Source organism: Solanum verrucosum, unplaced genomic scaffold (assembly GCF_900185275.1).
Source record: "Solanum verrucosum unplaced genomic scaffold, falcon-dt-bn FXZP01000207.1, whole genome shotgun sequence".
Taxonomy (NCBI): domain Eukaryota; kingdom Viridiplantae; phylum Streptophyta; class Magnoliopsida; order Solanales; family Solanaceae; genus Solanum; species Solanum verrucosum.
Window position 1 is genome coordinate 2087991 of NW_026019996.1, and position 24502 is coordinate 2112492.

Genomic DNA, 24502 nt, shown 5'->3' on the forward strand with positions numbered 1-24502 from the left:
TAGATAGAGGGTTGGATATGGGTTTCAAGTTGAAAAGGGATCGTTTTTGAGAAATTCGAGATAATTTGGGGGTTTCTATCCAAATAGAGGTATGGGTGACAAGTTTGCAAACGGTAGGGATATAAATAGTCACATAGTACAATGAAGCGTAAACCTAACAATTAAGTGGAAATTGAAGGGTATTTTTGACCTTTCTCCCTAAAGTTTATTGCATGTCGTTTAACTTCATTATTAGGTAACGACGAAAAGTCTCATTTGGTGTAATCGTGTCATTACCTTAATATTTTCTTTTCATTTTGTCTTTACTTATTATTTAATAGTCATATTTATCTTTTAGTCTATCTTTTCATAGTAGCTCTACTATGTACTCTACTTTTCTTATGAGTTTATCATTCAAATTGTTGATTTATGACATTATGCAATAATAGAGAACAATTTAATTTATCCAAAGAGAAAAGACATAAAGTCACCACTGAAGTTGTCCCGAATTTTCAAAAAAACCCATTAACTTTGCATGCATCCTATTACCCCATAAAAGTATTAAATACCCTTGTAAATAGACCATTTTGACTCATTTCCTCATCTATGAAGAGGCGTGTGATGTTCACATTTTTGACCATTTTAATTAAATTTAAATATTAATAAAAGCGAGGATAATCTGATTTGAATCTTTACAAAAACACTTCCATTTCTTTTCTTTTTTATTTTTCAAATTTTCTCTTCTTTTCCATTGAAATTTGCTTCCACCCTCCTTAAAGAAAATCGAAATTGTGGCTAGGTCTTCAACAATGAAGCTAACAAAACCAGGGCTAGAGGGGCTCGAGAGAAGATTGATTATGATCACTCTTTCTACCAAAAACGTTAAGAATCTTGAGAAAATGTGTATGGATTTGGTTTGTGGTGCTAACATTATCCCTAGGAAGTCTTGCTGTGGAGAAGGCACAAATACATGGGACAAGTATGAGTTGCGGGTTCACGAGCGCGAATTGATCTTTTTAGCTCCCCAAATGTTGTCAAGCAAATCACCTCAATCACCATTGAACATGGTGTCGAGGTTGATGTCACCATTGTTGATTCCTAAAAGTACTTGTTTGAAAAATCCTTCTCCAACAACAAATTTGAGGAAGATGAAGTATTTAATTATTTAATTAATTAATAAAGAAAATAGTTGAAATGTGGCATTTTTTAATTGGTTTTTGACAGTTAAAATAGACCTTCACGCGTTGTTGTTTGAGTGTTCACAAACATAGTGAGAAAATGGGTCAAAATGATCATTTTACAAAGATATTTGATACTTTTGTGAGGTAAAAGGACGCTCGCAAAGTTAAGGTGTCTTTTTGAAAATTTAAGACAACTTTAGTGATGACTTTATGTCTTTTCTCTTATCCAAACATTATATTCATTAGAATAATTCAATACAATACAAACAATACAACACAACACAATACGATAAATTATGAAACAATACATAACAACTTTCCAAACATAAATGCAATTGTCTCTTATATATAAGTAGCAATATAATACTCACTTTGTTCCAATTTATATACTCACTTTTTTTGTTAATCGGTCCAAATTTTTTTGACACATTTCTATATATAATAGTAATAATTTAACTTTAAAAAAATCATTTTACCCTTAATAAAATGATTTATAGCCACACAAACATCATCACTTATTTTAGACCATAACTTTTAAAAGTAGTTCTTTCTTTCTTAAATTTCTTGTCAAGTCAAACTACATTATATAAAATGAGATAGAGGGAGTATAAAAAGTCGTATATATAAGAAAAAAACAACCTTAAGACTATTCACAAATGAAAATTTGGACACAGGGAACTTCTAAAAGAGTAATGAATTAAGAAGGATAAGTGTAAAAAATAAAAACTTGAGACTGCCTCACAAATGTTTCTTTAATACAAAGTGTCCCTCCAAGGAAAAACTTCAAACTTGAGTCTCTTTGCCTTGAAAAAGAAACTCAAACTAATACTGAAAACTACAAGTCTTCAAGTATCAAACTAGCAATGCCGAGACGCTACTTATTCTGTCATCAGAAAATCACAAACAGGAACATTACCCCAAAGCGACAAGTCGAACAATCAATAATTTCATTCAAAACTGAAATGTAAAATAACACAAATTACAATCTTTTCATATATATATATATATATATATATACTTGGCAGAAGTTACAATATTGCATGCACCTAAAAGAAACGATTAGTTGTGACATAGATCGTAATTCCACCACCACTGCTGATAATATCAGTTTGAATTAACGGCTTGATCACACGAACAAACAGAAACCCCAAAAGAAAAAAGAGAGAAAAGAAGACAAGAAAAGGATTTCTGAGTTTCAGATTACCTCAAGGGGAAATCATCTTCTACCAGCTCTATTTATCTAAAGAATGAATGAAGGCAAGGGAGGGCAAGACCTACAGATTCTAACACTAAGAGAGCATTTACAAGTAGGAAAATGAGGTGGTAGACTGTTGTACCAAACTGGTTCAGAAAATGGTGTCAATTGTGAGCTTCCTTCTGCGCGGTGCTTTTTCCGCTATTTGTTTCTCTAGGTCCATAAAGTTGGAGCCTTTATGTGCAAATAATCTCCTAAGATTTATCACAGAAAGCTCACTGAAGCTACCCACAGCAAGGTCAGCTTGCCCTAAATCGTACCTGCAAGTTTCAAACTCCAAAATAAAAATTTGCAAGCAGAAACAGTGACATACTTTCTGCATTTGAAGAAAATAAAAATAGCAAGAAAATCCAGAACTTGTGTCAATATATCAACACTTCAAACAGATATTGAAGTAAGCACCTAGTCCTAAACCCACCCCCTAGAGGGAGGAAGGACCTGGGACACCTTTTTGGCAGCAAAGAACATTTCGTGTCCAAACATGATACAATAAGACAGTTCAAATCAAGAGCTTCAACAATAAGGGGAAAAACCAGAAAACAGTAATACATACGCTGGGTGAGCACCAATAAGTGCCACAGCCATCATTGTACAGTTGTGAGCAGCAGTTATGCCCCTAGGGTCATCCTCAAACACCACACACTTTGATGGCTTTCTGTCCAGCTGCAGAATTTTGTTTTTGCAATAGGTAAGATCCAACAAAACCAAGAGAGTTCAAAAGAAGGTTAGTGTTTTGGTCTAAGCTTAAAAAGCATAGAGGAAAGAGTAGAGAGTGTATAGTTAATCTATCATTTAAGTGGTGTAGCAGGTCAATATTGCTAGGATTTAGCATTCAATGCAGATGCAAGTATAAACAAAAAACTGGAACTGACACGCCTTATTAAAGAGAAATTTAAGCATTTTTAGTTCACACACCACACTTTTAGATATTATTCTCCCTCATATGCAAGTAAGAAATAAATGTGCTATAAGCAGCCCCCATCCCCAAAGAATCCAAACAGTATGTTTAATATGGTTTTAGTATTCTTAACGTGTTAGAAATGCACCAGTCCAACACTCAAAATACACTTCAGCCTTACCTTCACAGCTGCAGAAAGAAATCTATGTGCTATAGACTCCATTCCGTCCTCCTCTGTCACAATTGCCTGAATCAACAGCATGATGATCAACAACATGCACATGTTAATAGCCAACCAGATTGTAGATATTATCTCTAAGAGAATGTAATTAACTACCTGGAAGTACTTCATGAGTCCCATGCGCTCTAAGGCTTCAACCATATTTCTGCGATCAAAACTTGACACAACAGCGCAAGGGATACGAGCAGTTGATACGGCATCCAGCCATTCTTTCAACCCTTCAATTGGCTCTGAAATCTAAAAAGAGGAGAGTTATAGTGATGTTTTTGAGGTCATTGAAAAACACAGCATCCCACTCTGCATAAATGCTTACTTTGAGAAGCTTGTCATGATAGAGTTGGGAAAGCCTCATCTTCAATCGATCCTGATCAGCTTCGTTCTTCTCCTTTGGCAGCGCCTATAATTGCATAGGATTTCTCAAAAATAGACATTTTAATAAGACATTGATTATATAAGAGAAGATTTCTACAAAACTAGCTAATGATCAATACTATTTTTTATCTCAGTGATTTTCTATAGAGAAATGTGTATTTTACCTCCCAAAAAAGTCCTAAAAGCAAACTCAAACCTGATAGTCCACTATTTCTCCAATCAAAAAGACATGCACACCGACTCATATGCATATAGTGTATAGAAGCAAATATCTCAGAGAATTTAACAATTATTTATTTAACAAAAAGAGTAAAAAAGATTACAGGCCACAGACTTGGACAAAAATTAAGGAAGAGGACACTATCCACATTCATTGTTCAAATAAAAATAGGTAGTCATGACTTGTATGATCATATACTCCTAACCTTATGCAGAACATGATCAGCAGTTGCATAAAGTAACAGCCGCTGCACACTATCATCTTCAGGAAGCTCTAACCCTGCACATAACCAAATGATAAATAGCTTATATAATTTAACAAAATAAAGTCAAAACTAAAAGCATCAGTAATGAGCATCTACAAATTGAGGAAAGTAGCCATTGTCTTTTATAGGTTAGATGGTCATTCTTTAGCTAGTTCTTATCTCTCATAAACTGCAAAGATTAGTTTTACAGTATAACCTTCACAATTATTTAAAATTGCAAACTTACGGGTCTTTAAGATTGTGCTTCTTGTATGATTGCAGACCATAAGTTTCTTACGATGGCTCATTTTCCATGGGATGAACATTGAGACGGCTCATCATGGGATGTAAATTATTTATTTATTTATTTATTTATTTTGGGGGGGGGAGGGGAGGGAGGTAGCCGGTAGATTAATCACTCTTTGGCCCCTGATCAAAGGATTCCATTCAGCCCATCCCGGGAGATAAACCCATTAGTAAAAGTCAACATCACCCTGATCTCTGATATATGTGAATTTGGATTTGATAGAGCCAGAAAGAATCTGACCTTTATATTTATGAATCTCACTACAAGTTGAAAAAAATAACAGTTACCACTCTCACTGTCTCAAATATATATGGAGATACTAAAAAGAACAAATAAGATCCAGATCATGTTAGATGACATGTCACTGGCACTCCAGATGTATATGTGTATTGGCAGCAGACAGCTAAATCCTATCACATTCCCCATTTTCTTCTTTTCTTTTAGGGTCCCGACAAAACTTTAGAAATTTAAAACTCATTTCCCACTCAAGGATGTTTCATTTTATAAATGAAGAGCAAATATTTTACGGTACGACCAATAAGAAACAAATGTATGATTCTGAAAATTTTGTCAACTCACTCACCTTCTTCAGAGGCAAGTTGATTCCAGGCATCCAACTTCAGAGCTCGAGAATCTGCCTGAAAAGTATGATGTGGAAGTACATTGTCAACAAATAATTGAGTGTTATGACTTCCACTCAAGTAGAAGAAAGAACTCAGCAACACAATTGCTGCGAGCTTCATTATTGGAACATCAATATCTACCACATCTTTGGTCTACAATTATCTTCAGCAACATTTCTAGAGGAAATCAATACATTATCTTATCTCCCACTCCCCCCCCCCCCCCCCCCCAACCAACAAACATATCAATTATCAATATCCAGATATGTGATTAAGAAATACATTGTACGTATCCGTATAATTCTCTTTTCTCTTCTATCAAATTCTTTTTTCTTAACATGAACCCAAGTTTTTGTTGCCTTTTGCCTGAGCTCCAGTCCATGCACCCAATACTTTGTCTAATACAAAACAAGCCACCTCTCCTCTTTAGGATTCATATCATGAAGCATCAACTTGTTGGGAACTGGACATTGGTGTTGTTGTTGTTATCTTAAAGCATCAATTCCTAGGGTGAGTGACGAAACACCATAATTTGGGGATCTTGTACTTCTATTGCAGTTTATTCCAATTCATAAATGTATTTAGAGGAAAGTTCCTTGACATATATATGCACACACACACACATAGTGAGAGAGAGACACACACATAGGAAGAGAAAGAGAGAGGGAGAGAAGTTCTTTAATCTGCCTTTCACACCTAATTTGTTTAAAAAGGTCTCCCATATAAGAACCAAATTGGAGAGCAGGAAAAAAGATGCACAAACAAAGACTTTGAGTTTGTAAGGCAAGGTCATCAAAGATTCAGACATTGGGCCTGAATGTAACAAAACCAGCACCCTTCAAGAATTCCTTATAAGCATGCAATTTTAGACACGAATAAGAAGCACAAACATAGGGCAAACCAACAATAGAAGATCACTTCCTTTTATATGGACATAATCAATTGCCAGCCAGGCTTCAGAGACCACATCACTTATACAGTTGATCACAAATCAAGTAACAGTTCACGAATCAGGTAACCTCTCTTAAATTAGACCAGATGGTCAAAGATTCAGGTCTTACCACCACATTATCCCAAGAGAAAATGAGGCCATAAGCTTCATCAGGCTTCATCGCATAACGGATTCTTCGCAGGAAACCCTCTTGCAGTCTATCATTTAAAAAATCCTAAATGCAAAAAAAGGAACTCCTTGAGTACAGATATGTTGCTTGTAGCACCAAAAGGCACAAAGATTCAAAAATCCTGTTACAAAATCTGAACTTCTGGTCTTACCACATCAACTTTGAGCAGTCCATTGGGTCTAAATGTCTCGAAACCTTCTCCGTATTCAGCACCAATTGCCTACAAAACCCAATAAACACAAACAAACACCCTATCAGTCCCATTTTGAACAACAAAAACACTATTTGGAAGTCAAGAGTGTTCTTTCAAACATTTTTCTAAAAGTTTTAAACTATAAATACAGCAACTTAGTGTTTTTTATGGTAATATCGGATAGCAGGTATGGAGCGGAACTTTGGTTGAAACAGGGCACTACTCCACCCTAAAATGAGAGTCTGTTCAAGAGTTTTTCTCATGGTTTCTCATTGGAGTTTATGCTCCTCACATTAGAAGTGAGAAACTTGAATGTTGGGAGGAAGTGGCAGCAGTCGAGGAGCTACGTGGGGGGCCATGGATTGGCTGTGGTGATTTCAATACTGTTAGGTACATGGATGACAGGAGGGGTTGCATCAGGATCACAAATGTAATGCCAGACTTCTCTAGATGGATTGAAGACATGGAACTCCATGACCCCCCCCCCCCCCCTCTTTTAAATGGAGGAAAGTTTACATGGTTTAGGGGAGTAAGTCATAGGAGTGCTGCTAGGCTGAATAGATTCTTGTATTCTATGGGGGAGGAGACCTTCAAGAATATCAAACAAAGTATTCTTCCCAGAACTGTTTACGACCATAACCCTATCATACTTGAATGTGGAAACTGGAGAAGAGGAAATCTAGTTTTGAATTTGAAAATTGGTGGCTTAAGCATGAGCTGGCAGAGCTTGACTTAGTTCAAGATAACAGGGTCTTGACTGAAGACGAAATGGTAGTGAGAACCACAATACTAGTGGAACTGGAGGTACTAGCTAAAAATGAAGAGTCAACTTGGACGCAGCATGGGGATAATAACACCAGATTCTATGCACACGAGGTACAACAATATTGATAGGCTTGTGGGACATAGGGTGGAAATTAAAGAATTTGAAGAGGTCAAATGACTATGATAGAATTTTACAACAAACTTTACACAGAACCAGGAACCCTGAAGACCACCCTTTGAGATGATTTGTTCCAAGATCACCCAAGAGGAACAAGATTGGCTGCAGAGACCTTTCTCAGAACTAGAAATGCTCCAAGTTGTAAAGCATGATAAGTGACAAAACACCCGGACCTGATGACTTCACTGTACAATTCTTCAAAGAGTGTTGGTGCATTCTGAAGGAGACTTAGGCCTCATTTGTTTCCATTAAGATTAAGACGTCTGAATCTGAATACCCATCTGAATATTAAGATGTGCATTAAGATCTAAATGTGTAAATCTGAATAAACATCTGAATATTAAGATGTTGTCTCTGAATCTGAACACTAAATTATTGCCTTATTGGGACGGTTTGTTTTCAATATCTGAATGTACATATGAAATTAAACGCTATATCAATAAAATATTATAAAAACCTCATTTTAGTGAAATAGTTTTTTTATATATAGAAAATAATATTTTGAACATTTTTATCGTAACAAGGTAATATGAATCTTTTAAGAATTTAACATTAAGTTATATCATTAATATGACTATTCTTTGCACTCAAAAACTTTGAGAATCTAATATAATGCAATGTAAAATAGTTTATATAGAGTAGTAATATAATGTTTATGAAAACATTTTTTTTATAATGGACATTTGTTATTGTTATCGATCAAATAATTAATACTTTCTTATTTTCTGAAACCGTGCTAAATATTATATCATGGGAGTGCTTATCAATTCAAATATATTGATTAATTTATGAAAGTAAAAGACGTATATTAAGTTAATAAGAATAAAGGAAATTATAACGGTAAGCATGTAATTAACATTAATTAAATAAGAAAATAACTTTTATGAGTTGTTGTGATGTAGTTGAATTAAGATAGGAGTCTTATTTTTGAGTCTGAATGGTGTTAAGAGTGTGTTACAGATCTGATTCATTCAGATATATTCAGACCCATTCACAGGCTTATAAGGAAATAAAACAAACAAACTTATTGAACTAAATTTGAATAATTAAGATTCAGTCCTCAAAAACAAACACACTGAATGAGGCGAATTTGAATGATTAAGATTCAGACCCCCATTAAGTGCAAACAAATGAGGCCTTAATGCATACCATTCAGAACTTTCATCAAATGAAAGTTTTTGAGAAGTCATTAAATGCCACTTTCATAGCACTCATACCAAAGAAGGAAGGTGCAGAAGTGCTTAGGAATCTCAGGCCAATTAGCCTGATAGGAGGAGTCTACAAGATCATCTCCAAGCTTATCACTGAAACGTTAAAAGCTATCATGGGAAAGCTAATAAATGAACATCAAATGGATTTTCTAAAGGGTAGACAAATTACGGATGTAGTTTTGCTAGTCAATGAGTTTGTGGATACTAGGTTGAGACAGAAGACTCCAGGAATTTTGTGCAAGTTGGACATTGAGAAGGCTTATGACCATGTTAACTAGTCCTTCCTCCTCAAAGTCTTAAAGGACATAGGTTTTGGTACCAAATGGATTAAATGAATCAGTTATTATATATCCATTATGAAGTTCTCTCTCATCATAAATGGTAGTAATGAAGAGTTCTTTTCAATAACAAAGAGGTTTGAGACAGGGAGATCCCATGTCTCCTTTCCTTTTTATTTTAGCCATGGAGGGTTTAAACCACATGATCAAAATGGCAAAGAGGAATGGGTAGTTTAAGGGTTTCTGTGCTTCACCTAACAGGGGTGGTTCTATGAAAGTTACTCATTTATTATATGTTGATGACTCACTAGTTTCTCGTGATGCAAATGTATCTCAGATCAAACACCTTAGAGCCATCCTAACTATTTTTGAAGGAATTTCTGGAATGCATGTTAATTGGCTTAAGAGCTTTATCCCCTCAGTCAATAAGGTGGACCACTTGCAACTGCTAGATACTCTTGGATGCCAGATTGATCCCCTACCAATGAATTATCTTGGTTTACCTTTGGGAGCAAAAAACAAAGAGTGGGTATGGAATGAAGTCTTGGAGAGAAGTGGGAGAAAACTATCTAGTGGAAGAGACAATATCCATCATTGGGAGGCAGGTTGACACTCATCAAATTTGTAATGGATGTCCTCTCTATTTATATGATGAGCTTGTTCCCAAGTCCTTAGAGTATAGAGAAGAAGATCAACAAGTTAAGGAGATCCTTCTTGTGCTAAGAAAGTGAGGAAAGAGGATAAAATTTGATTAAATGGGATACCCTCACACACAACAGGAATCAGGGGTTTAGGGATCAAAAACCTTAGCATCCAGAATGAGTCTCTACTGCAAAAATAGCTCTGGAGATTCTGCACAGATGCCATGGCTCTATGGAGAAGATTTATTGCTAAGAAATATGGTTTGCTAAACCAATGGTCTACTAAGGAGGTTTTGGGTACTTTTGGTTGTTGTGTTTGGGAATCCATCAGAAGGTTGTGGCCACAATCTATACCAACATTTCCTACAGAGTAGGTGATGGAGTAAAAAAAGATTTATAGAATGAACTCTGAATAGGGCAAAACAATCTAAGAGCTAAGTTTCCTCAGTTACATGTCCCATGTTCATAAAGAAATGTTTAGTGTCACAAGTTTGGAGATCCCAAGGATGAAATTTGGTTTTCGGGAGAGCTATGAATGACGGGGGAGTTTCAAAGATTGCAAGACTCCTTCAATTGTTGAATATGTCTCCTGGAATACTTAATGGAGCCGACAAACATGCATGGTTGCTCCACAACAAAGGGATTTTCACAGTTAAATCTTGCTACTAGAAGAAGAAGAATAGTCAGTCCACTGGCTTCTGACCTTGGAAGCAAATTTGGAAGGTCACAAGCCCCCTGAAAGTCTCTTGTTTTGTATGGTTGGCAATTTGGAAAGCATGTCCGACTCATGAAGTGCTACAAGAAAAAGGAATGCAGATCTGTTCAAGATATTTTATGTGTGATCAAGATGCAGAGAGCAACTATCATATGTTCCTGCACTAAAAATAGCCACAAAGTTGTGAGACATGTTCCTCAGTATTCTTGGGGTCAGTTGGGTGATGCCAAAGTCCACTATGGAGTTGCTTACCAGTTGGAAAGGAATTGGTAGTAGAGGGTCAAAGGAAAATTGGTGGATGATAATTCCAGCATGTATCTGGTGGACACTATGGAAGGAAAGGAAGACCAAATGTTTTGAAGGCAAGAGCAGCAACATTCAGAAGATAAAGAGTCAGAGTCTTAATTAGCGGTATTTTTTGTGTAAACAAGAGTTGAGGGATATAGTAGCACTAGTTGACTTCATAGATAATTTGTAAAGTTCTTCTATTTTTACAGTCCTCTTGGAGGAATCCCATACTTTTGGTGGGTGTAAGATTCTTCCTCATTATTTCTTGGATGATGAGTTTTTTGTGAATACGAAGTCACCCTGTCTCAAAAAAAAAAAAAATTAATATTCTTTAAAATTAGGATGGTGCTTGGGCCACCTGCGTGTATCTGGAGTATTCAATGGGCAACATGTCACATCCAATGAGCGTAGGTACCAAGTAGCTCCGTTCAGCGAGGCTAAAGACATGGCTAACACTCATATAAATAGGACCCAAACTTGAGACCTCTGTGTTGTTACTCCTAGCCCTCAACCATTCAAGAATCCTCTTGGTAACAATATGTACCTTTTAGTTGATGTTCTGCTTCTTGTACATATATATATATATATATATATATATATTGGACAGAGAAACGGATGAAAAGACAGGAAATAAATATACTAAAATTATTCTTAAGCAATCAGGAACCAACCTCAGAGGAAACAGATAGAAAATATAGGTGCAACAAAGTTGAAAAATTAAAAGAGAAGCTAGTGAAGGCAAATACCTACCTCTTCCATAAAAATCTTGTTAGGTGTAGCTGTAAAATCTTCAAAGTCACCATTATCACCCGTCCCCAACGCCTTCGCAATCACCAAGCGTGGATAACACTGTGCTGAGTTCAAAGGCTTTGATTTATGTAGTCTCTGCAAGAATATTGAAATAAATAAAGAGATAAAAACGAAAACTAGGAATGAATTAAATTAGAGGGAAGCAGAAAGAACGAACCAAGAATCGGGACTTTTTGAAGAATTGAGGAGGGAAAGAGGTGGGTTGTAAGGGGAGCTGAGCCTGAGAGCAACTGCGAAAGCTGCTAAGAGTGGCCTCCATTTTTAGTATGATAATTAATAATTTGAGAGAAGCTCTTCCTGATTAAAACGAAGATGGTTGTTGCTCCGTCGTTCAAGGTTGGGCCTACCTTCACTTATCCATTAAGAAGATTTTATTTATTTTCAACCTAAAAACTCAAAAAGGAAAAATTATCGAATATGGCAAATATCGATATACATTTAAAATAAATAGCTACAATTTATACACGAATAACTATACAATAAATAGCAAAATTAATTATATACAAATAATCAAAAAAGTTATTAAATATTAAATAGAAAAGTTATTATTACAAGCATAATTAATTATGTCTAGGCACATTTTATGCGATCAGCTTCCCATATTTACCCTCATTAATACTTTCTCTTCCATCAATATCCCTATATCACATATTTTCAATATTTTCAATATTTTACCACCCCCAAATTCCTTCCAATTTAAGATCCTTTTGATGATTTTTGTCATTTGAATTCATCAAGTATCTTTTAATTGATTTTTTTCTCGTTTTTACGAAGATTATATTTGTATCCATCTATATTTTCATCTATTTTTATAGGGTTTCGATTAAAGAATTATTTTGTTTTCTCCATTATAATGGCTATAGTCATTAAAAAAAAAGTAGTGCAGAAAAATCATGAGCAAAAAGAGATTGAGGTTTGTGTGATTGCCAAATTAATCTGTATATAGTAGAATACTTATATACATAGATACTTTATTGTACTAATATTAACACAAGTTGAAATGGTGATTTGTTAATACAAGTATATTTGGATACATAAGTAATCTATCCAATTTAAAAGATTGATTAGGCAATACAAGTATAATTGGATACATTAATACTATATTTTTTTTATGACAAGGGAAACCCGTAGCCGCTACCCTTTGGGTGCGCACAAGGTAAAACTGCCGCTCCTATGCAATATCTCGGAAATCACATAGGAGAAGTAACCCGCACTCGGCAAGCCCGGTGCGACGAGCTCGACCCAGAAGGCAAACCCCTTGCTTTTGCTGGCAAGGGGTTTCGAACTTGAGACCTCCAACATGGAAGTCCCAAGCCCAAACCAGAAGGCAAATACTATATTTTTATAAGCAAATACCTGAGTTAACACCAAACCTACAGAAAAACCTTGACCAAAAAGAGATTGACGTTTATTGGATTTATCAATTTTTTGTATAGTCAAATACTTACACACTTTAATACCCACACATTCTATTGTTTTTCATTTTTCTTGTTTCCAACTTTTATTTAATATTAATAACAATGTATTCATATGTATACTATATTGGTGTATTCATTTTTTGTTTAACAACAATGTATTCATTTTTCAAATTGTCGTGTTCATATGCTAATTGTCATACTTTACCTTGTTTGATATATTAATACATTAAGTTTTTATAAATACTTGTATCCTTGATTTATTAATACTTTAAGTTTATAAATAGAGATACCAATTTGAATTCAAAGTATTTATATGCTAACTATACACAATTAATACATTTTTCTTATTTTAGTTCATTATAATTAAAACTGTATTAGTATATAAATAGAAAAATAAAAACATATAAAAAAAAATACAGGTAGAAAAAAATACAAATTATAGTCATTTTTTAAAAAATAACAACTTTAATAACCCTATAAATAAAATAATTTTGTTAAGTTGCTCAAAAAAATATGGTATGCTAGCCCCTTTTTAAATCAATTCTCGAATTAATGTAATCACCAATTGAAATGTAAGAAACATTTTGTTTAACATATTTAAAAAATTATCCTTATTATATACTCCTTTAATAAGGGTGATTTGGTAAAATTATATTTATCATTTACTATTTCTTAATTTTAGTGTCAAGTTAATAATAGATAACTATTGTTGGATAGAAAAAATCGGTATATGATATACTTTTGAATAGTATTATTTATGAAAAACATTTCTCTTTCATACTAAAAATAATTGTAATTAAATTTTAATTAAAACAATATTCATCTACTTACAAGCAAACAAAACGGCCAAACAACCCAAAACAATGAAAGAAAATGATACACAATAGGGTTGTTCAAAATCGACCGAAATCGATAACCCGAATCGAAAAAAAAGTTATTGATTTATCCGTAATGGGTTATTGATTTAGCGGTTTTGATAAATGTTTTGATTTTTTTTGTTATCGGATTATCGATTCTTAACGGTTTTAGGTTTTTTCTTAACGGGTTAACCGATAACCCGATAGTAAATTAAATAATTATATTTATACTATTTTGTATATAAAGTCCTTGACTTAGAGTTTGGTTTCCTACTTTTATTTCTGGTTGTCCCAAACTCTTGGTTATTCTACAAGAAAGATGTAACTTGTGTACTCATGTGCATGGTTCATTTGGTTTGTCACCTTGTTTTTAAGTGATTTTTAATGGTTTTTTTTGTGTCAAATCTTAACGGTTAAACCAATAACGATCAATAACCGATAAACCGATAATTGATAAGCCAATATCTTAATGGTTCTAACGGTTTATCATCTCTACAAACCGATAACCAATAAGTCAAACTCATAAACTTTAAAATCGAATCGACCGATATGCAACCCTAATACAAAAGCTTAAGGCCAACAAATGGCCCAAATCTTATTCAGACAAAATGTAAAAAGACAACAAAATCATGTAGTGTTGTTCTATTTGAAAAGTGCTAGAATCACCGGTTCTCTTTACTCTCTCATTTTCTCCGTGTTAAGCTGTTGGAGTCGATGAAAAAGTTCACAAAATTCACATGAAATACCGATCGATCGAGAGAAAAATATTCCTCCACTTAGTGATGTTCGTCTTTTTCCGATCGAGATGACGACCACCATAATTCACGATGTTGCCAAATTTATTTATTTTTAAAAAATAATCTTATCAACTTTTCTTTTAGTATAATTTGAATTGGAATGAGATTGAATTCTTATTAAAATATTAATCGGTTATAATTTTCAAATTTTAAACTGATAGAATAAATTCTCTCATGTTTCTCAATAACGGTAGATTTGAAACTAATATAATAAATTCTCCCTTATTTCTCAGTACCTGCCTTTCTATTACTATCTTTCATTGTGAATCAAAGTTTTTTACTTTTTCATATCTCCCAATGTATGCAAATAGATACATTATATAAAATGAAAAGCAAATGCCAGAAGATCTAAGGAGATGAACCAAGACAAATCCATAAAGGAGAAACGAGAATCCCATAAATTCAATCGTCATTCTCATGAAGGTAAAGTTGAGAATTTACTGGATGTAAATTAGGAATTTTGCACTTAAATGAGGCTTAAAAAGTTATTTGATTTTTTAAGATTTGTTGCAGTAATTAGTATAATCAATCTATTATTGTGATGTGATCTATTGTTATCTTGGAGACTCTTAAAATAGGTTTTACTTCTTAATTTAGTTACCGAATGTATAGAGAAAGTGAAGCTATTACAACAGGTTGGGGATCACCAATAATTCATGCGTTCTTATATGGCAAATATTGTAGGATGTGGTTTACTTTGATGTTTAAGTATTTCTTTTATCCAAAACTATGATTAAATTTACTTAATAAGAGTCGCACATATGGATGTTGACATGAACGAAAAGAACAAAAAAATTATCGCCACACTATAGTGACATGTTATGTTATCACTTATATTGTGGTATATAGGTGAGTGTTTCTCACTTCTTTATATTTGAGTGAGTGTTATCTAGAAGTAAATAAAAAATATTTAAGATTAAAAAGGAAAGTATGTCAATTTTTTTGAAACAGATGGAGTATTAGAAATTTTGTTAACAAAATTTAAATTGAAATTTATATACTAAACATCACATCATGCAAGCTGATCATATTGTTTTTGATAAAGCTTTGTGTTTCTATATAGATCAAAGTAATCGTCAAAGCATGGATCTGTTTTGAATTCAAAGCATGGTTTTTAGGTGAGTGCTTCTTACTCTAATTCTTTAAATTTGATTGAATTATATCAAATGAAACTAAATTCAAAAATAATATATTGTTATATTAATTAAGAATCTATATTACTATTACTATATATAATAAGTGGGAATATCTACTACTTAGCACATGACAAGTGTTTATTTGGGCCCATTTATTATCTATATGTTTTCAATTTTCAATATATGTTGTCTATCTTATTATTTTTTTCAACCTTTTATTTTAAACTTCTTGAAATTTAATTACTTATTTATTACTCTCTCTATACACTTTTAATTGTTATGATTTCCTTTTTAGAGTCAAACTATAAGAATTTTAACTAATATTTTACAATGTGTTTTTTCATCATATTCATATGCAAAAAATTACAATTTATAGTACTTTTTGTATAGATTTTGCAAAAAATTACAATTTTTTATCTATATAAAGGAGAAACATTGAGGAGGTGATGTGGCACCTCTCTATGGCCTCCATTCACATTTATCTTCTTTTCTCTTTTTTTTTGGATTTTTTTCTTTCTTTCTCTATATAAAAATTGATTAACAAAAGCCTTAAATATTTGGACAATAAATGTCATGTAATTATATTGAGTCAGCCCACGTTGTAGCAGTAACCTAAGATGTTCTTATAATAAAAATTTATTCCACACGTTCAATCTATTTTATGGAGAATAACCAATTCATTAGGAAGTTTAAAAGTTGCATCAATTTTATTGTCCGGTAAATATATATAAGAGGAGAAACTCATCTTTATTTCCTACTACTAAGCCATGAAATGGGACTGCTGCTTCTTCTCAATTTGTCAAGTTTGAACTTTGATCCGAGGTGATTTTAACACAACAATTTACTTTCTTTGGTATGTCAAATTTATTCTTCTATTACATTATTTTTTTTCCCTTTTCTTATTCTTCAATTTTTTATTAAAAAATATTATCACATAGTATACCAAAGCCTATGAACAATTCAAAGGTTCCTTTTATTTTTTAAATTATAGCTTACGTTATTCATTATTAATTGAGATGTAATAGATGAAATCTGAACTTGATGATCAGATTGAGAAGAAATGGAGAATGGAGAAGAAGGGTAGAGAGAATTTGTAACTGCTCTTTGGGAAATTTTCTCGTATATTGAATGAATCAGTACACACCATTCCCACATGTATATGTACATTGTTCATAACTAACTAACTAGCATGACAACTAGCCTAACTAACTAACAGCTAATCTGTAAGTAACTAACTGATTAACTATGACTAATTACAACTTGTAAATGAAATCAAGTTATGTAATTCATGTAGTTTCAATACTCCCTCTCAAACTAGGGCCTAAGAAAACATTCAGGACACCTAGTTTGGATAATAGGAACTCATGTTGAGCTCTTCCCAAAGCTTTAGTCAATAAGTCTGCCAGTTGTTCATGTGAGGGAACATACACTGTCTTGATCAAGCCCTGCTGAATCTTCTCCCTGATGAAGTGACAATCTATTTCGATGTGCTTAGTCCTCTCATAAAACACTGGATTTACTGCTATTTGGATGGCTACTTTGTTGTCACAGTATATAGATGTTGGTCCTTTAACTTGAATCTCCAATTCCTTAACCAGATTAGTAACCCAAACTACTTCAGCTGTCAAGCCTGCTAGACTTCTATATTCATCCTCAACTGAGCTTCTGGAAACTGTTGCTTGCTTCTTGGATTTCCAGGCAATGATTGATTCACCAAGCTTGAGAATGTAACCTGTCACAAATCTTCTAGTGTGTGGACATGAAGCCCAATCAGCATCACAATAACCTGTTAGTCTCATGTCCTTTCTGATGACATTAATAATCCCAATCCTAGTTGAGTCTTAATATACCTTAGGACTCTTAATGCTACATTACAATGTTGTACTGTAGGTCTCTGCATGAATTGACTAAGTGTCTGCACTGTATAAGAAATATCAGGCCTAGTGATGGTCAAGTAGAGTAGCTTTCCAATCATTATTTGGTATTGTTGTACATCTTCAAACAGGTCAACAGACTCATTTCCCCCATTACCATTAGTCATCTCAGCTATAGTCAGCTTCATGTTACACTCCAAAGGAGTTAATGCCATTTTGCCTCCTGTCAGACCAGCTTTTGCTAACAATTCTAGAGCATACTTCCTTTGATTCATCAGAATTCCCTTCTTGGACCTGCTGAATTCAATTCCCAGAAAAAATTTTAGTTCTCCCAAGTCTGTAATCTTGAAGGACTGATGTAGCACCCTTTTGGTATCTTGGATCAATTGTGTGTCATTGCCAGTGATGAGCAAATCATCCACATAGACCAATATAATTACCATCTTGTTCCCTTGCTTCTTAGTGAATAAAGAATGGTCCAAAGGACTTTGTTTATACCCTGAGATTACCAATGCTTATGTTAGTTTGAAGTTCCATTATCTAGATGTTTGTTTTAGTCCATACAAAGACTTAACAAGCTTACAGACCATATGTTTCTCCCCCTGAATCTGCAAACCTTTAGGTATTTCCATAAAAACATCTTCCAACAAATCCCCTTGAAGAAAAGCATTATACACATACATTTGGAACAAGGGCCAATTTTCAGCAGCAGCCAATGCAATGACAATTCTTACTGTCACCATTTTCACAACTGGAGAAAAGGTTTCTTGATAATCAATCCTAGCAGTCTGATTGTATCCCTTAGCTACAAGTCTTGCTTTGTACCTTTCCACATCACCATTAGCCTTGTATTTGATCTTATATACCCACTTGCAACCAATTATTAAGTGACCAAGAGGTAAATGAACCAGTTTCCAAGTCCCATTGTCTGCTAGAGCTTGCAATTCTTGTTTCATAGCATTAACCCATTTTGCATCTGTTACAGCCTCCTCATAAGTGGAAGGTTCCATTCCTGTGGATATTTTGGCTATGTATGCATAATATGGAGAAGAGATATGCTGGTAAGAAACATAGTTTGCCATAGGATGAGGAACTGGTTTGGTAACTTTGGTGCTAGTATGATGCCATCCAGGTGGTGTAGTGATCCTTGCTGACCTTCTTGGAGCAACATGAGGAGCAGGTAATTCTAGAACTAAACTTAAATCATGCATATCAGGTGGAGGCAAATCTGATGGAGGATCTGTATTTATGATAACATCTCTGGTTGTACTATCTAAGGATCTCTCATTATTAGCATTGAAGTCTACTGAAGGTTCATCATGAATCAAGGTCTCATCCAAATAAGAAGGGACAGTAGACAAGTAGGAGGATAGAAATAAATTCTGTGATGAGCCACCTTTAAATGGAAACTCATTTTCATAAAAAACTACATCTCTACTAACAAGGAACCTTTTGTCATGTAGATCAAAAATAATATACCCCTTTTGTGTTGTGGAGTATCCTAACAATGCACATGCAGTAGCTCTAGGTGAGCATTTGTCAACTTTGACAACTTTAGTTGCATAGCACAAACAGTCAAGTACTTTCAGGTGTGCAATTACAGGTTTGTGTTTATGAAACAACTCATATGGAGATTTTCCTTTAAGCACTGGTGTAGGCAACCTGTTTATCAAATAAACTGCAATTAGGACACATTCACCCCAAAACCTGTTAGGAATAACTCCTTGGAATCTGAGGGCTCTAGCTATCTCTAGTATATGGCTATGTTTCCTTTCCACAACACCAATTTGTTGTGGTGTGTAAGGAGAACTACTTTGATGTATGATTCCTAAATATTCAAACAAAGTGTTGCAGTCTTTATTAAAAAACTCACTACTATTGTCAGACCTAAAAATCTTCACAGAAGCTGCAAATTGAGTTTTTATCATTGATAGAAACTTTTTCAATATAGTGATAACATCTGATTTCAATCTGAGCAAATACAACCATGTCATCCTGATGTAATCATCAACTAATGTCAGAAAATATCTAAAACCATTGTGAGTAGCTATTTTATAGGGACCCCATACATCAAAATGCATCATATCAAAGATACTTCTACTTCTAGTACAACTCAAAGGAAATGGCAGCCTAGTTTGTTTTGCCAGAGGGAAAACTTTACATATATCCCTAATGATGTTGTCCTGTCCTTCCAGTGTCAATGACATCTTCCTGAGAACATTCATAGTTGGATGACCCAATCTTTTGTGCCACAACATGTCTTCTCCAACATTTTGTACATTAACAACCATTAATTTTGGTCTTTTATTGGTGTCATGATGCTTATTGTTGTCCAACAGAATATAGAGACCTCCAACTTTCTTACCAATCCCCTTCACTTTCCCAGTGGAAAGGTCTTGAAACACACAAAACTCAGGGAAAAATTTGATTGAACACTGCAATTGTATAGTGAGTTGTGACACAGACAGTAAATCATACTTAAAATCAGGCACCACCAATACATCTTTTAAGACATCTCTACCATCCCACTTATACTTTCCAACATGAGAAATTGTGGTGGTTTGTCCATTAGGTAGATGAACTTGCTTTCTATTTGGCAATACACCTATGTCAAACAATGCATCTAGATTTGAGGTAATGTGCTTAGTTGCTCCTGAATACACTATCCAGTGTCTGTGAGCATTATCATTTTTACTAGCTACCATAAAAGTATGTGCAATACCTGTCATATGAGCTTCATCTGTTGTATTGGTTGGTGGTTCTTCAGTGCACTTCTCCTTGCTCAGTAATTTCAGTATCTAACTATACTGCTCCTTTGTAGATGCAGGCTGCTCCATGAGATGTTGCATGTTCTGCATACATTGGCCTTGCACAACTGCACTAAAAGGATCATCACAATCAACAGCATGTGCCATCCTTGTCCCACCAGACTTCTTCCTGAACTTAGGATGACCAGAGGGTACCCAACTACTCTGTAACAAGTCTCCTTGGTGTGCCCTTTCAATTTGCAAACCTCACATTGCAAGTTATAGTTCCTTTTGTTCCTTTGAGAAGCATCATGACTGTTGTAATCGACATTATTCCCAGCTTGTTGATAACTACCATAACCACTACTTCCTAGATTAGTATTTTGTGAATTATAGTTAGATCTCCTAGAGCTTGAACTTCCTACATAGAGAGCAGTCGATGATTCACCCAATTCAGTTCCTGAATATGAACTTGTTGTCATTCTCTGACTTTCATCATCAATAATCATTGAGTAGGCTTTATTCAGGGATGGTAAAGGTATCATCATCAGTATTTGACTCCTTTGTTGGCTATAGGACTCATTCAATCCGATTAAGAAAGCAAACAGACGCATATACTGCAAATGACTAGCATACACCTTCGACTTATCACAACCACAAGAAGGTGGAGGAATAAGTGCGTCAAACTCATCCCAGAGTACACGCAATCTGGTAAAATAAGCAGATACATATGAAGTACCTTGAGAAATTGTACAAATTTTCCTATACAATTGATAACGTCTTGATCCATCAACTTTGTTGAATCTCTCCTTCAAATCAGCCCAAACAATTGTTGCATCTGTAGCATACACAATCCCACTCATGAGCTCCTTTGACATAAAATTGAAAATCCAAGACAAAACGAAAGCATTACATTTCTCCCAATGCTCTTCTAAATCGCTTCTATAATCACTTTTCTTACAGGTTCCATATACGAAACCCAGTTTGCTCTTAGCTCGGAGTGTGAGAAGCATCGATCTACTCTAAACTGCATAGTTTTCCACTCATGTGAGCTAAATGCTTGTCAACAGTGATCCTGGGGTAACCGATTGATGAAGATACAAGGGATGATTTCGTTGTTTCTCAATATTCTCAATTGTATCTTTGTTCGCCATGATTTTGTGAAAATTGCAGAGATGTTTAAGCAAGGATTAATCAGAGATTGAAGAAGAAAAGGATCGATAAACAGACTTGAATCAATCTTCGATCCGAGGCTCTGATACCATGATGAAATCTGAACTTGATGATCAGATTGAGAAGAAATGGAGAATGGAGAAAAAGGGTAGAGAGAATTGGTAACTGCTCTCTGGGAAATTTTCTCATATATTGAATGAATCAGTACACACCGTTCTCACATGTATATATACACTGTTCATATCTAATTAACTAACATGGCAGCTAGCCTAACTAACTAACAAATAATCTTTACGTTCCTAACTGATTAACTATGACTACTTACAACTTGTAAATGAGATCAAGTTATGTAATTCTTGTAGTTTCAATAGTAATAATCTTTTTTAAAGTATCATTTTTCTTTGGTCTCATGGATAAATTTTGTTTAGATCTTCATATTTTTCCACGCTTAACTGATAGTATATCTATGACCATCTCGACCTTATAAAATATTTTGGATCTCAATTTTACAATAGTTTATAAGTGCAACTGATGAGGTCTTGAAAAATATAAAAAAACAATTTCAACAAAAATCAAATAGAAAAAATATTAGATTGAAAATACGGAATTGGATACAAATATGCTTAGAACTTAGAAGAAAGGGAGACGATTTACCGAAACAAGAATAGTAATATAGAGGAGACATTAAGTAGAGAACAAAGGGAAAAGGGAGAAAAGATTGCAAAAAAGAATCGAATGAATGAAGTTATAAGGAAGAAGAAAATATATTTTTGTTTGCATTATAATGAAATTGCATGTATCATGTATTTTGTTGTCCTTTCCAAGCCATCAAAAACTTATAAAATGATTAATATATTCAAAATAATTTAGTATTTAGAGAATATCATGTCAATTCATCATTTTTAATTAGGTTGTGATATGATTTCGAAGAATAAATTGGATATGAACAATTTCAATAAAATTTTATTCTTGAACAAAAATTTATTCCATGTATTTCATGATGGAAATTCTATTAATAATCAAATTGGATCTGATGTAGGGATTTGCCAATGACGCTGATATGGAGAAAAATATTGTGTAATATGTCATTGTGACTCAGTATCAAGAAATCATACGACAACAATCTATGCTGATTATGTTTATTTTCCTACATTTTCTAAATATATTTAATTATGTTTATGCATATAAAGATCAAGCATAATATTTAAATTATATATTTGTGTGTATATATAATGAATAGTTATATATATTTGATATTTCTCTTAATTTTTCTATTTATATAATTTATTTTTTGAAAATCTAAAGTTATTTCTTAAGTACTTTCTTTTAATTATTCCTCTCTTTTTTAGTTTAGAAAAACCCAAGAGTGATTATCATTAATTTGGTAATTTAATGACTACTTACTGTACAATAAAATAACAAACATGTTAATTTTCTTCTTCTAAAACAGTATGATGTTCATGTAGAGAGCATTTGAGAGTGAAAGAGAAAAGAAGATATTTTCATACATCTGAAATGTGAATTACATGTGCTTTTATAAAGCTAGCTACAGTGTATTGTTATAACTAACTTGCTACAGTGAAGTTAGTTATAACTAACTAATGTCAACTAACTAACTACACCTCTAATCACCAACTAATCTTCTATTTATTTAATACTCTCCCTCAAGCTAGGATGGAAGATATCAAGAACTCCTAGCTTGGAAAGAAGATTGTGATGTTGTACTATCCCTAATCCCTTTGTAAGTAAATCTGCCAACTGTGACTTGGTTCCAATATGCTCAGGCTTGATCAATCCATCTTTGAGCTTCTCTCACAAAATGACAATCTATCTCGATGTGTTTGGTTCGTTCATGAAAAATTGGGTTAGAAACAATCTGCATAGCAGCTTTGTTATCACAACATAGTCTGACTGGAGTCATTATATCCACCTATAGATCTTTTAGCAATCCTACCAACCATATAACTTCTGATACTGCCCCTGCCATACTCTTGTATTCTGTTTCTGCTGAGCTTCTACTCACTGTATGTTGCTTTTTTTATTTCCATGAAACCATAGACTCCCCAAGCATGATTATATATCATGTTATTGACCTTCTTGTGTTGGGGCATGCTGCCCAGTCTGAATCACAAAATGTTGTTAAGCTTGTGATTGATCCTTTCTTCAGCAATATCCCTTGTTCATGTGCCCCTTTCAATAAGAACTCTTAGTGTTGCATCCCAATGTGACCTTTTTGGATGCTGCATGAATTGGCTAAGAACCTGAACTGCAAAGTCAGGCCTGGTGATTGTCAAATAAATCAGCTTCCTTATCAGCTGCTAGTAGCTATGCACATCAGTTAGGATAGGGTCATTCGCATTCCCAACCTTTGAATCATATTCTACAGTAGTAAGTTTTATGTTCATCTCCATTGGAGTGGATGCTAGCTTAGCTCCTCCTAATCTAACTTTGGATAAAAGTTCCAAAGTGTACTTCCTTTGGTTGAGTAATATCCTTTTGTCTGACCTTAATATCTCAATTCCTAGGAAGTATCTGAGTTGTCCTAGATCTTTCACCTTAAACTTGTTGTGTAGAGTCTTTTGAGCATCATCAATTAGAGTTTGGTTGTTTCCTGATTATAAATCATCAATATATATAAGAATTATCACTATATCAATCTAACATATCCTGCTTCTAGTAAGGCAGTGGTCAATTTTATATTCCATTGCCTAGAGGCTTGTTTCAAACCATACAAAGATTTGATCAGTTTGCATACTTTAGTCTTCCCCTGTCTGTGAAAACCCTGTGCTAAGAACATATAAACATTCTCATATAAATCACCCTGTAGAAATGCATTATTGACATCTATATGGATCAAGGGCCAATCCTTTGAGGCTGCAATAGTAATGACAGTTCTCATTGTTACCATCTTTGCAACTGGTGAAAATGTCTCATGATAGTCTAACCCCTCCTTTTGATTGTATCCTTTTACTACCAACCT

At 34.0% G+C, this 24502-nt stretch overlaps 2 protein-coding genes and 1 pseudogene across 2 annotated transcripts; 1 reads left to right on the plus strand and 2 right to left on the minus strand.

Moving 5' to 3' along the window:
* The first annotated feature begins 788 nt into the window (after positions 1 to 788).
* LOC125819242 (40S ribosomal protein S20-1-like) lies at positions 789 to 1081 on the plus strand (annotated as a pseudogene).
* A 1083-nt stretch (positions 1082 to 2164) lies between these two features.
* Positions 2165 to 11848, minus strand: LOC125819241 (5-amino-6-(5-phospho-D-ribitylamino)uracil phosphatase, chloroplastic-like). The gene is made up of 11 exons (XM_049498707.1): positions 11678 to 11848; positions 11461 to 11595; positions 6593 to 6661; positions 6382 to 6486; positions 5281 to 5335; positions 4352 to 4425; positions 3868 to 3951; positions 3651 to 3791; positions 3495 to 3560; positions 2969 to 3078; positions 2165 to 2675 (listed from the first exon to the last, which is right to left on the minus strand). Exons 1-11 carry the CDS (start codon positions 11777 to 11779, stop codon positions 2507 to 2509), a joined length of 1110 nt encoding a protein of 369 aa, XP_049354664.1. The 5' UTR covers positions 11780 to 11848; the 3' UTR covers positions 2165 to 2506.
* An 8552-nt stretch (positions 11849 to 20400) lies between these two features.
* LOC125819314 (uncharacterized) lies at positions 20401 to 21362 on the minus strand. The gene is made up of 2 exons (XM_049498772.1): positions 20616 to 21362; positions 20401 to 20574 (listed from the first exon to the last, which is right to left on the minus strand). The coding sequence occupies exons 1-2, from the start codon at positions 21360 to 21362 to the stop codon at positions 20401 to 20403; spliced, it is 921 nt and encodes a 306-aa protein (XP_049354729.1).
* Between the last annotated feature and the right edge of the window lie 3140 nt (positions 21363 to 24502).

Bases quoted from the DNA above. Each gene is read 5' to 3' on its own strand.
- LOC125819241 (XM_049498707.1), bottom strand. From the start codon at position 11,779: ATGGAGGCCACTCTTAGCAGCTTTCGCAGTTGCTCTCAGGCTCAGCTC. The intron at 11,596-11,677 runs GTTCGTTCTTTC...ATATTCTTGCAG, and splicing joins TCAAAAAGTCCCGATTCTTG to AGACTACATAAATCAAAGCC. The intron at 6,662-11,460 runs GTAGGTATTTGC...TGGGTTTTGTAG, and splicing joins ACAAGATTTTTATGGAAGAG to GCAATTGGTGCTGAATACGG.
- LOC125819314 (XM_049498772.1), bottom strand. From the start codon at position 21,362: ATGCTTCTCACACTCCGAGCTAAGAGCAAACTGGGTTTCGTATATGGA. The intron at 20,575-20,615 runs GTTTGCAAATTG...GACTTGTTACAG, and splicing joins ACTATAACTTGCAATGTGAG to AGTAGTTGGGTACCCTCTGG.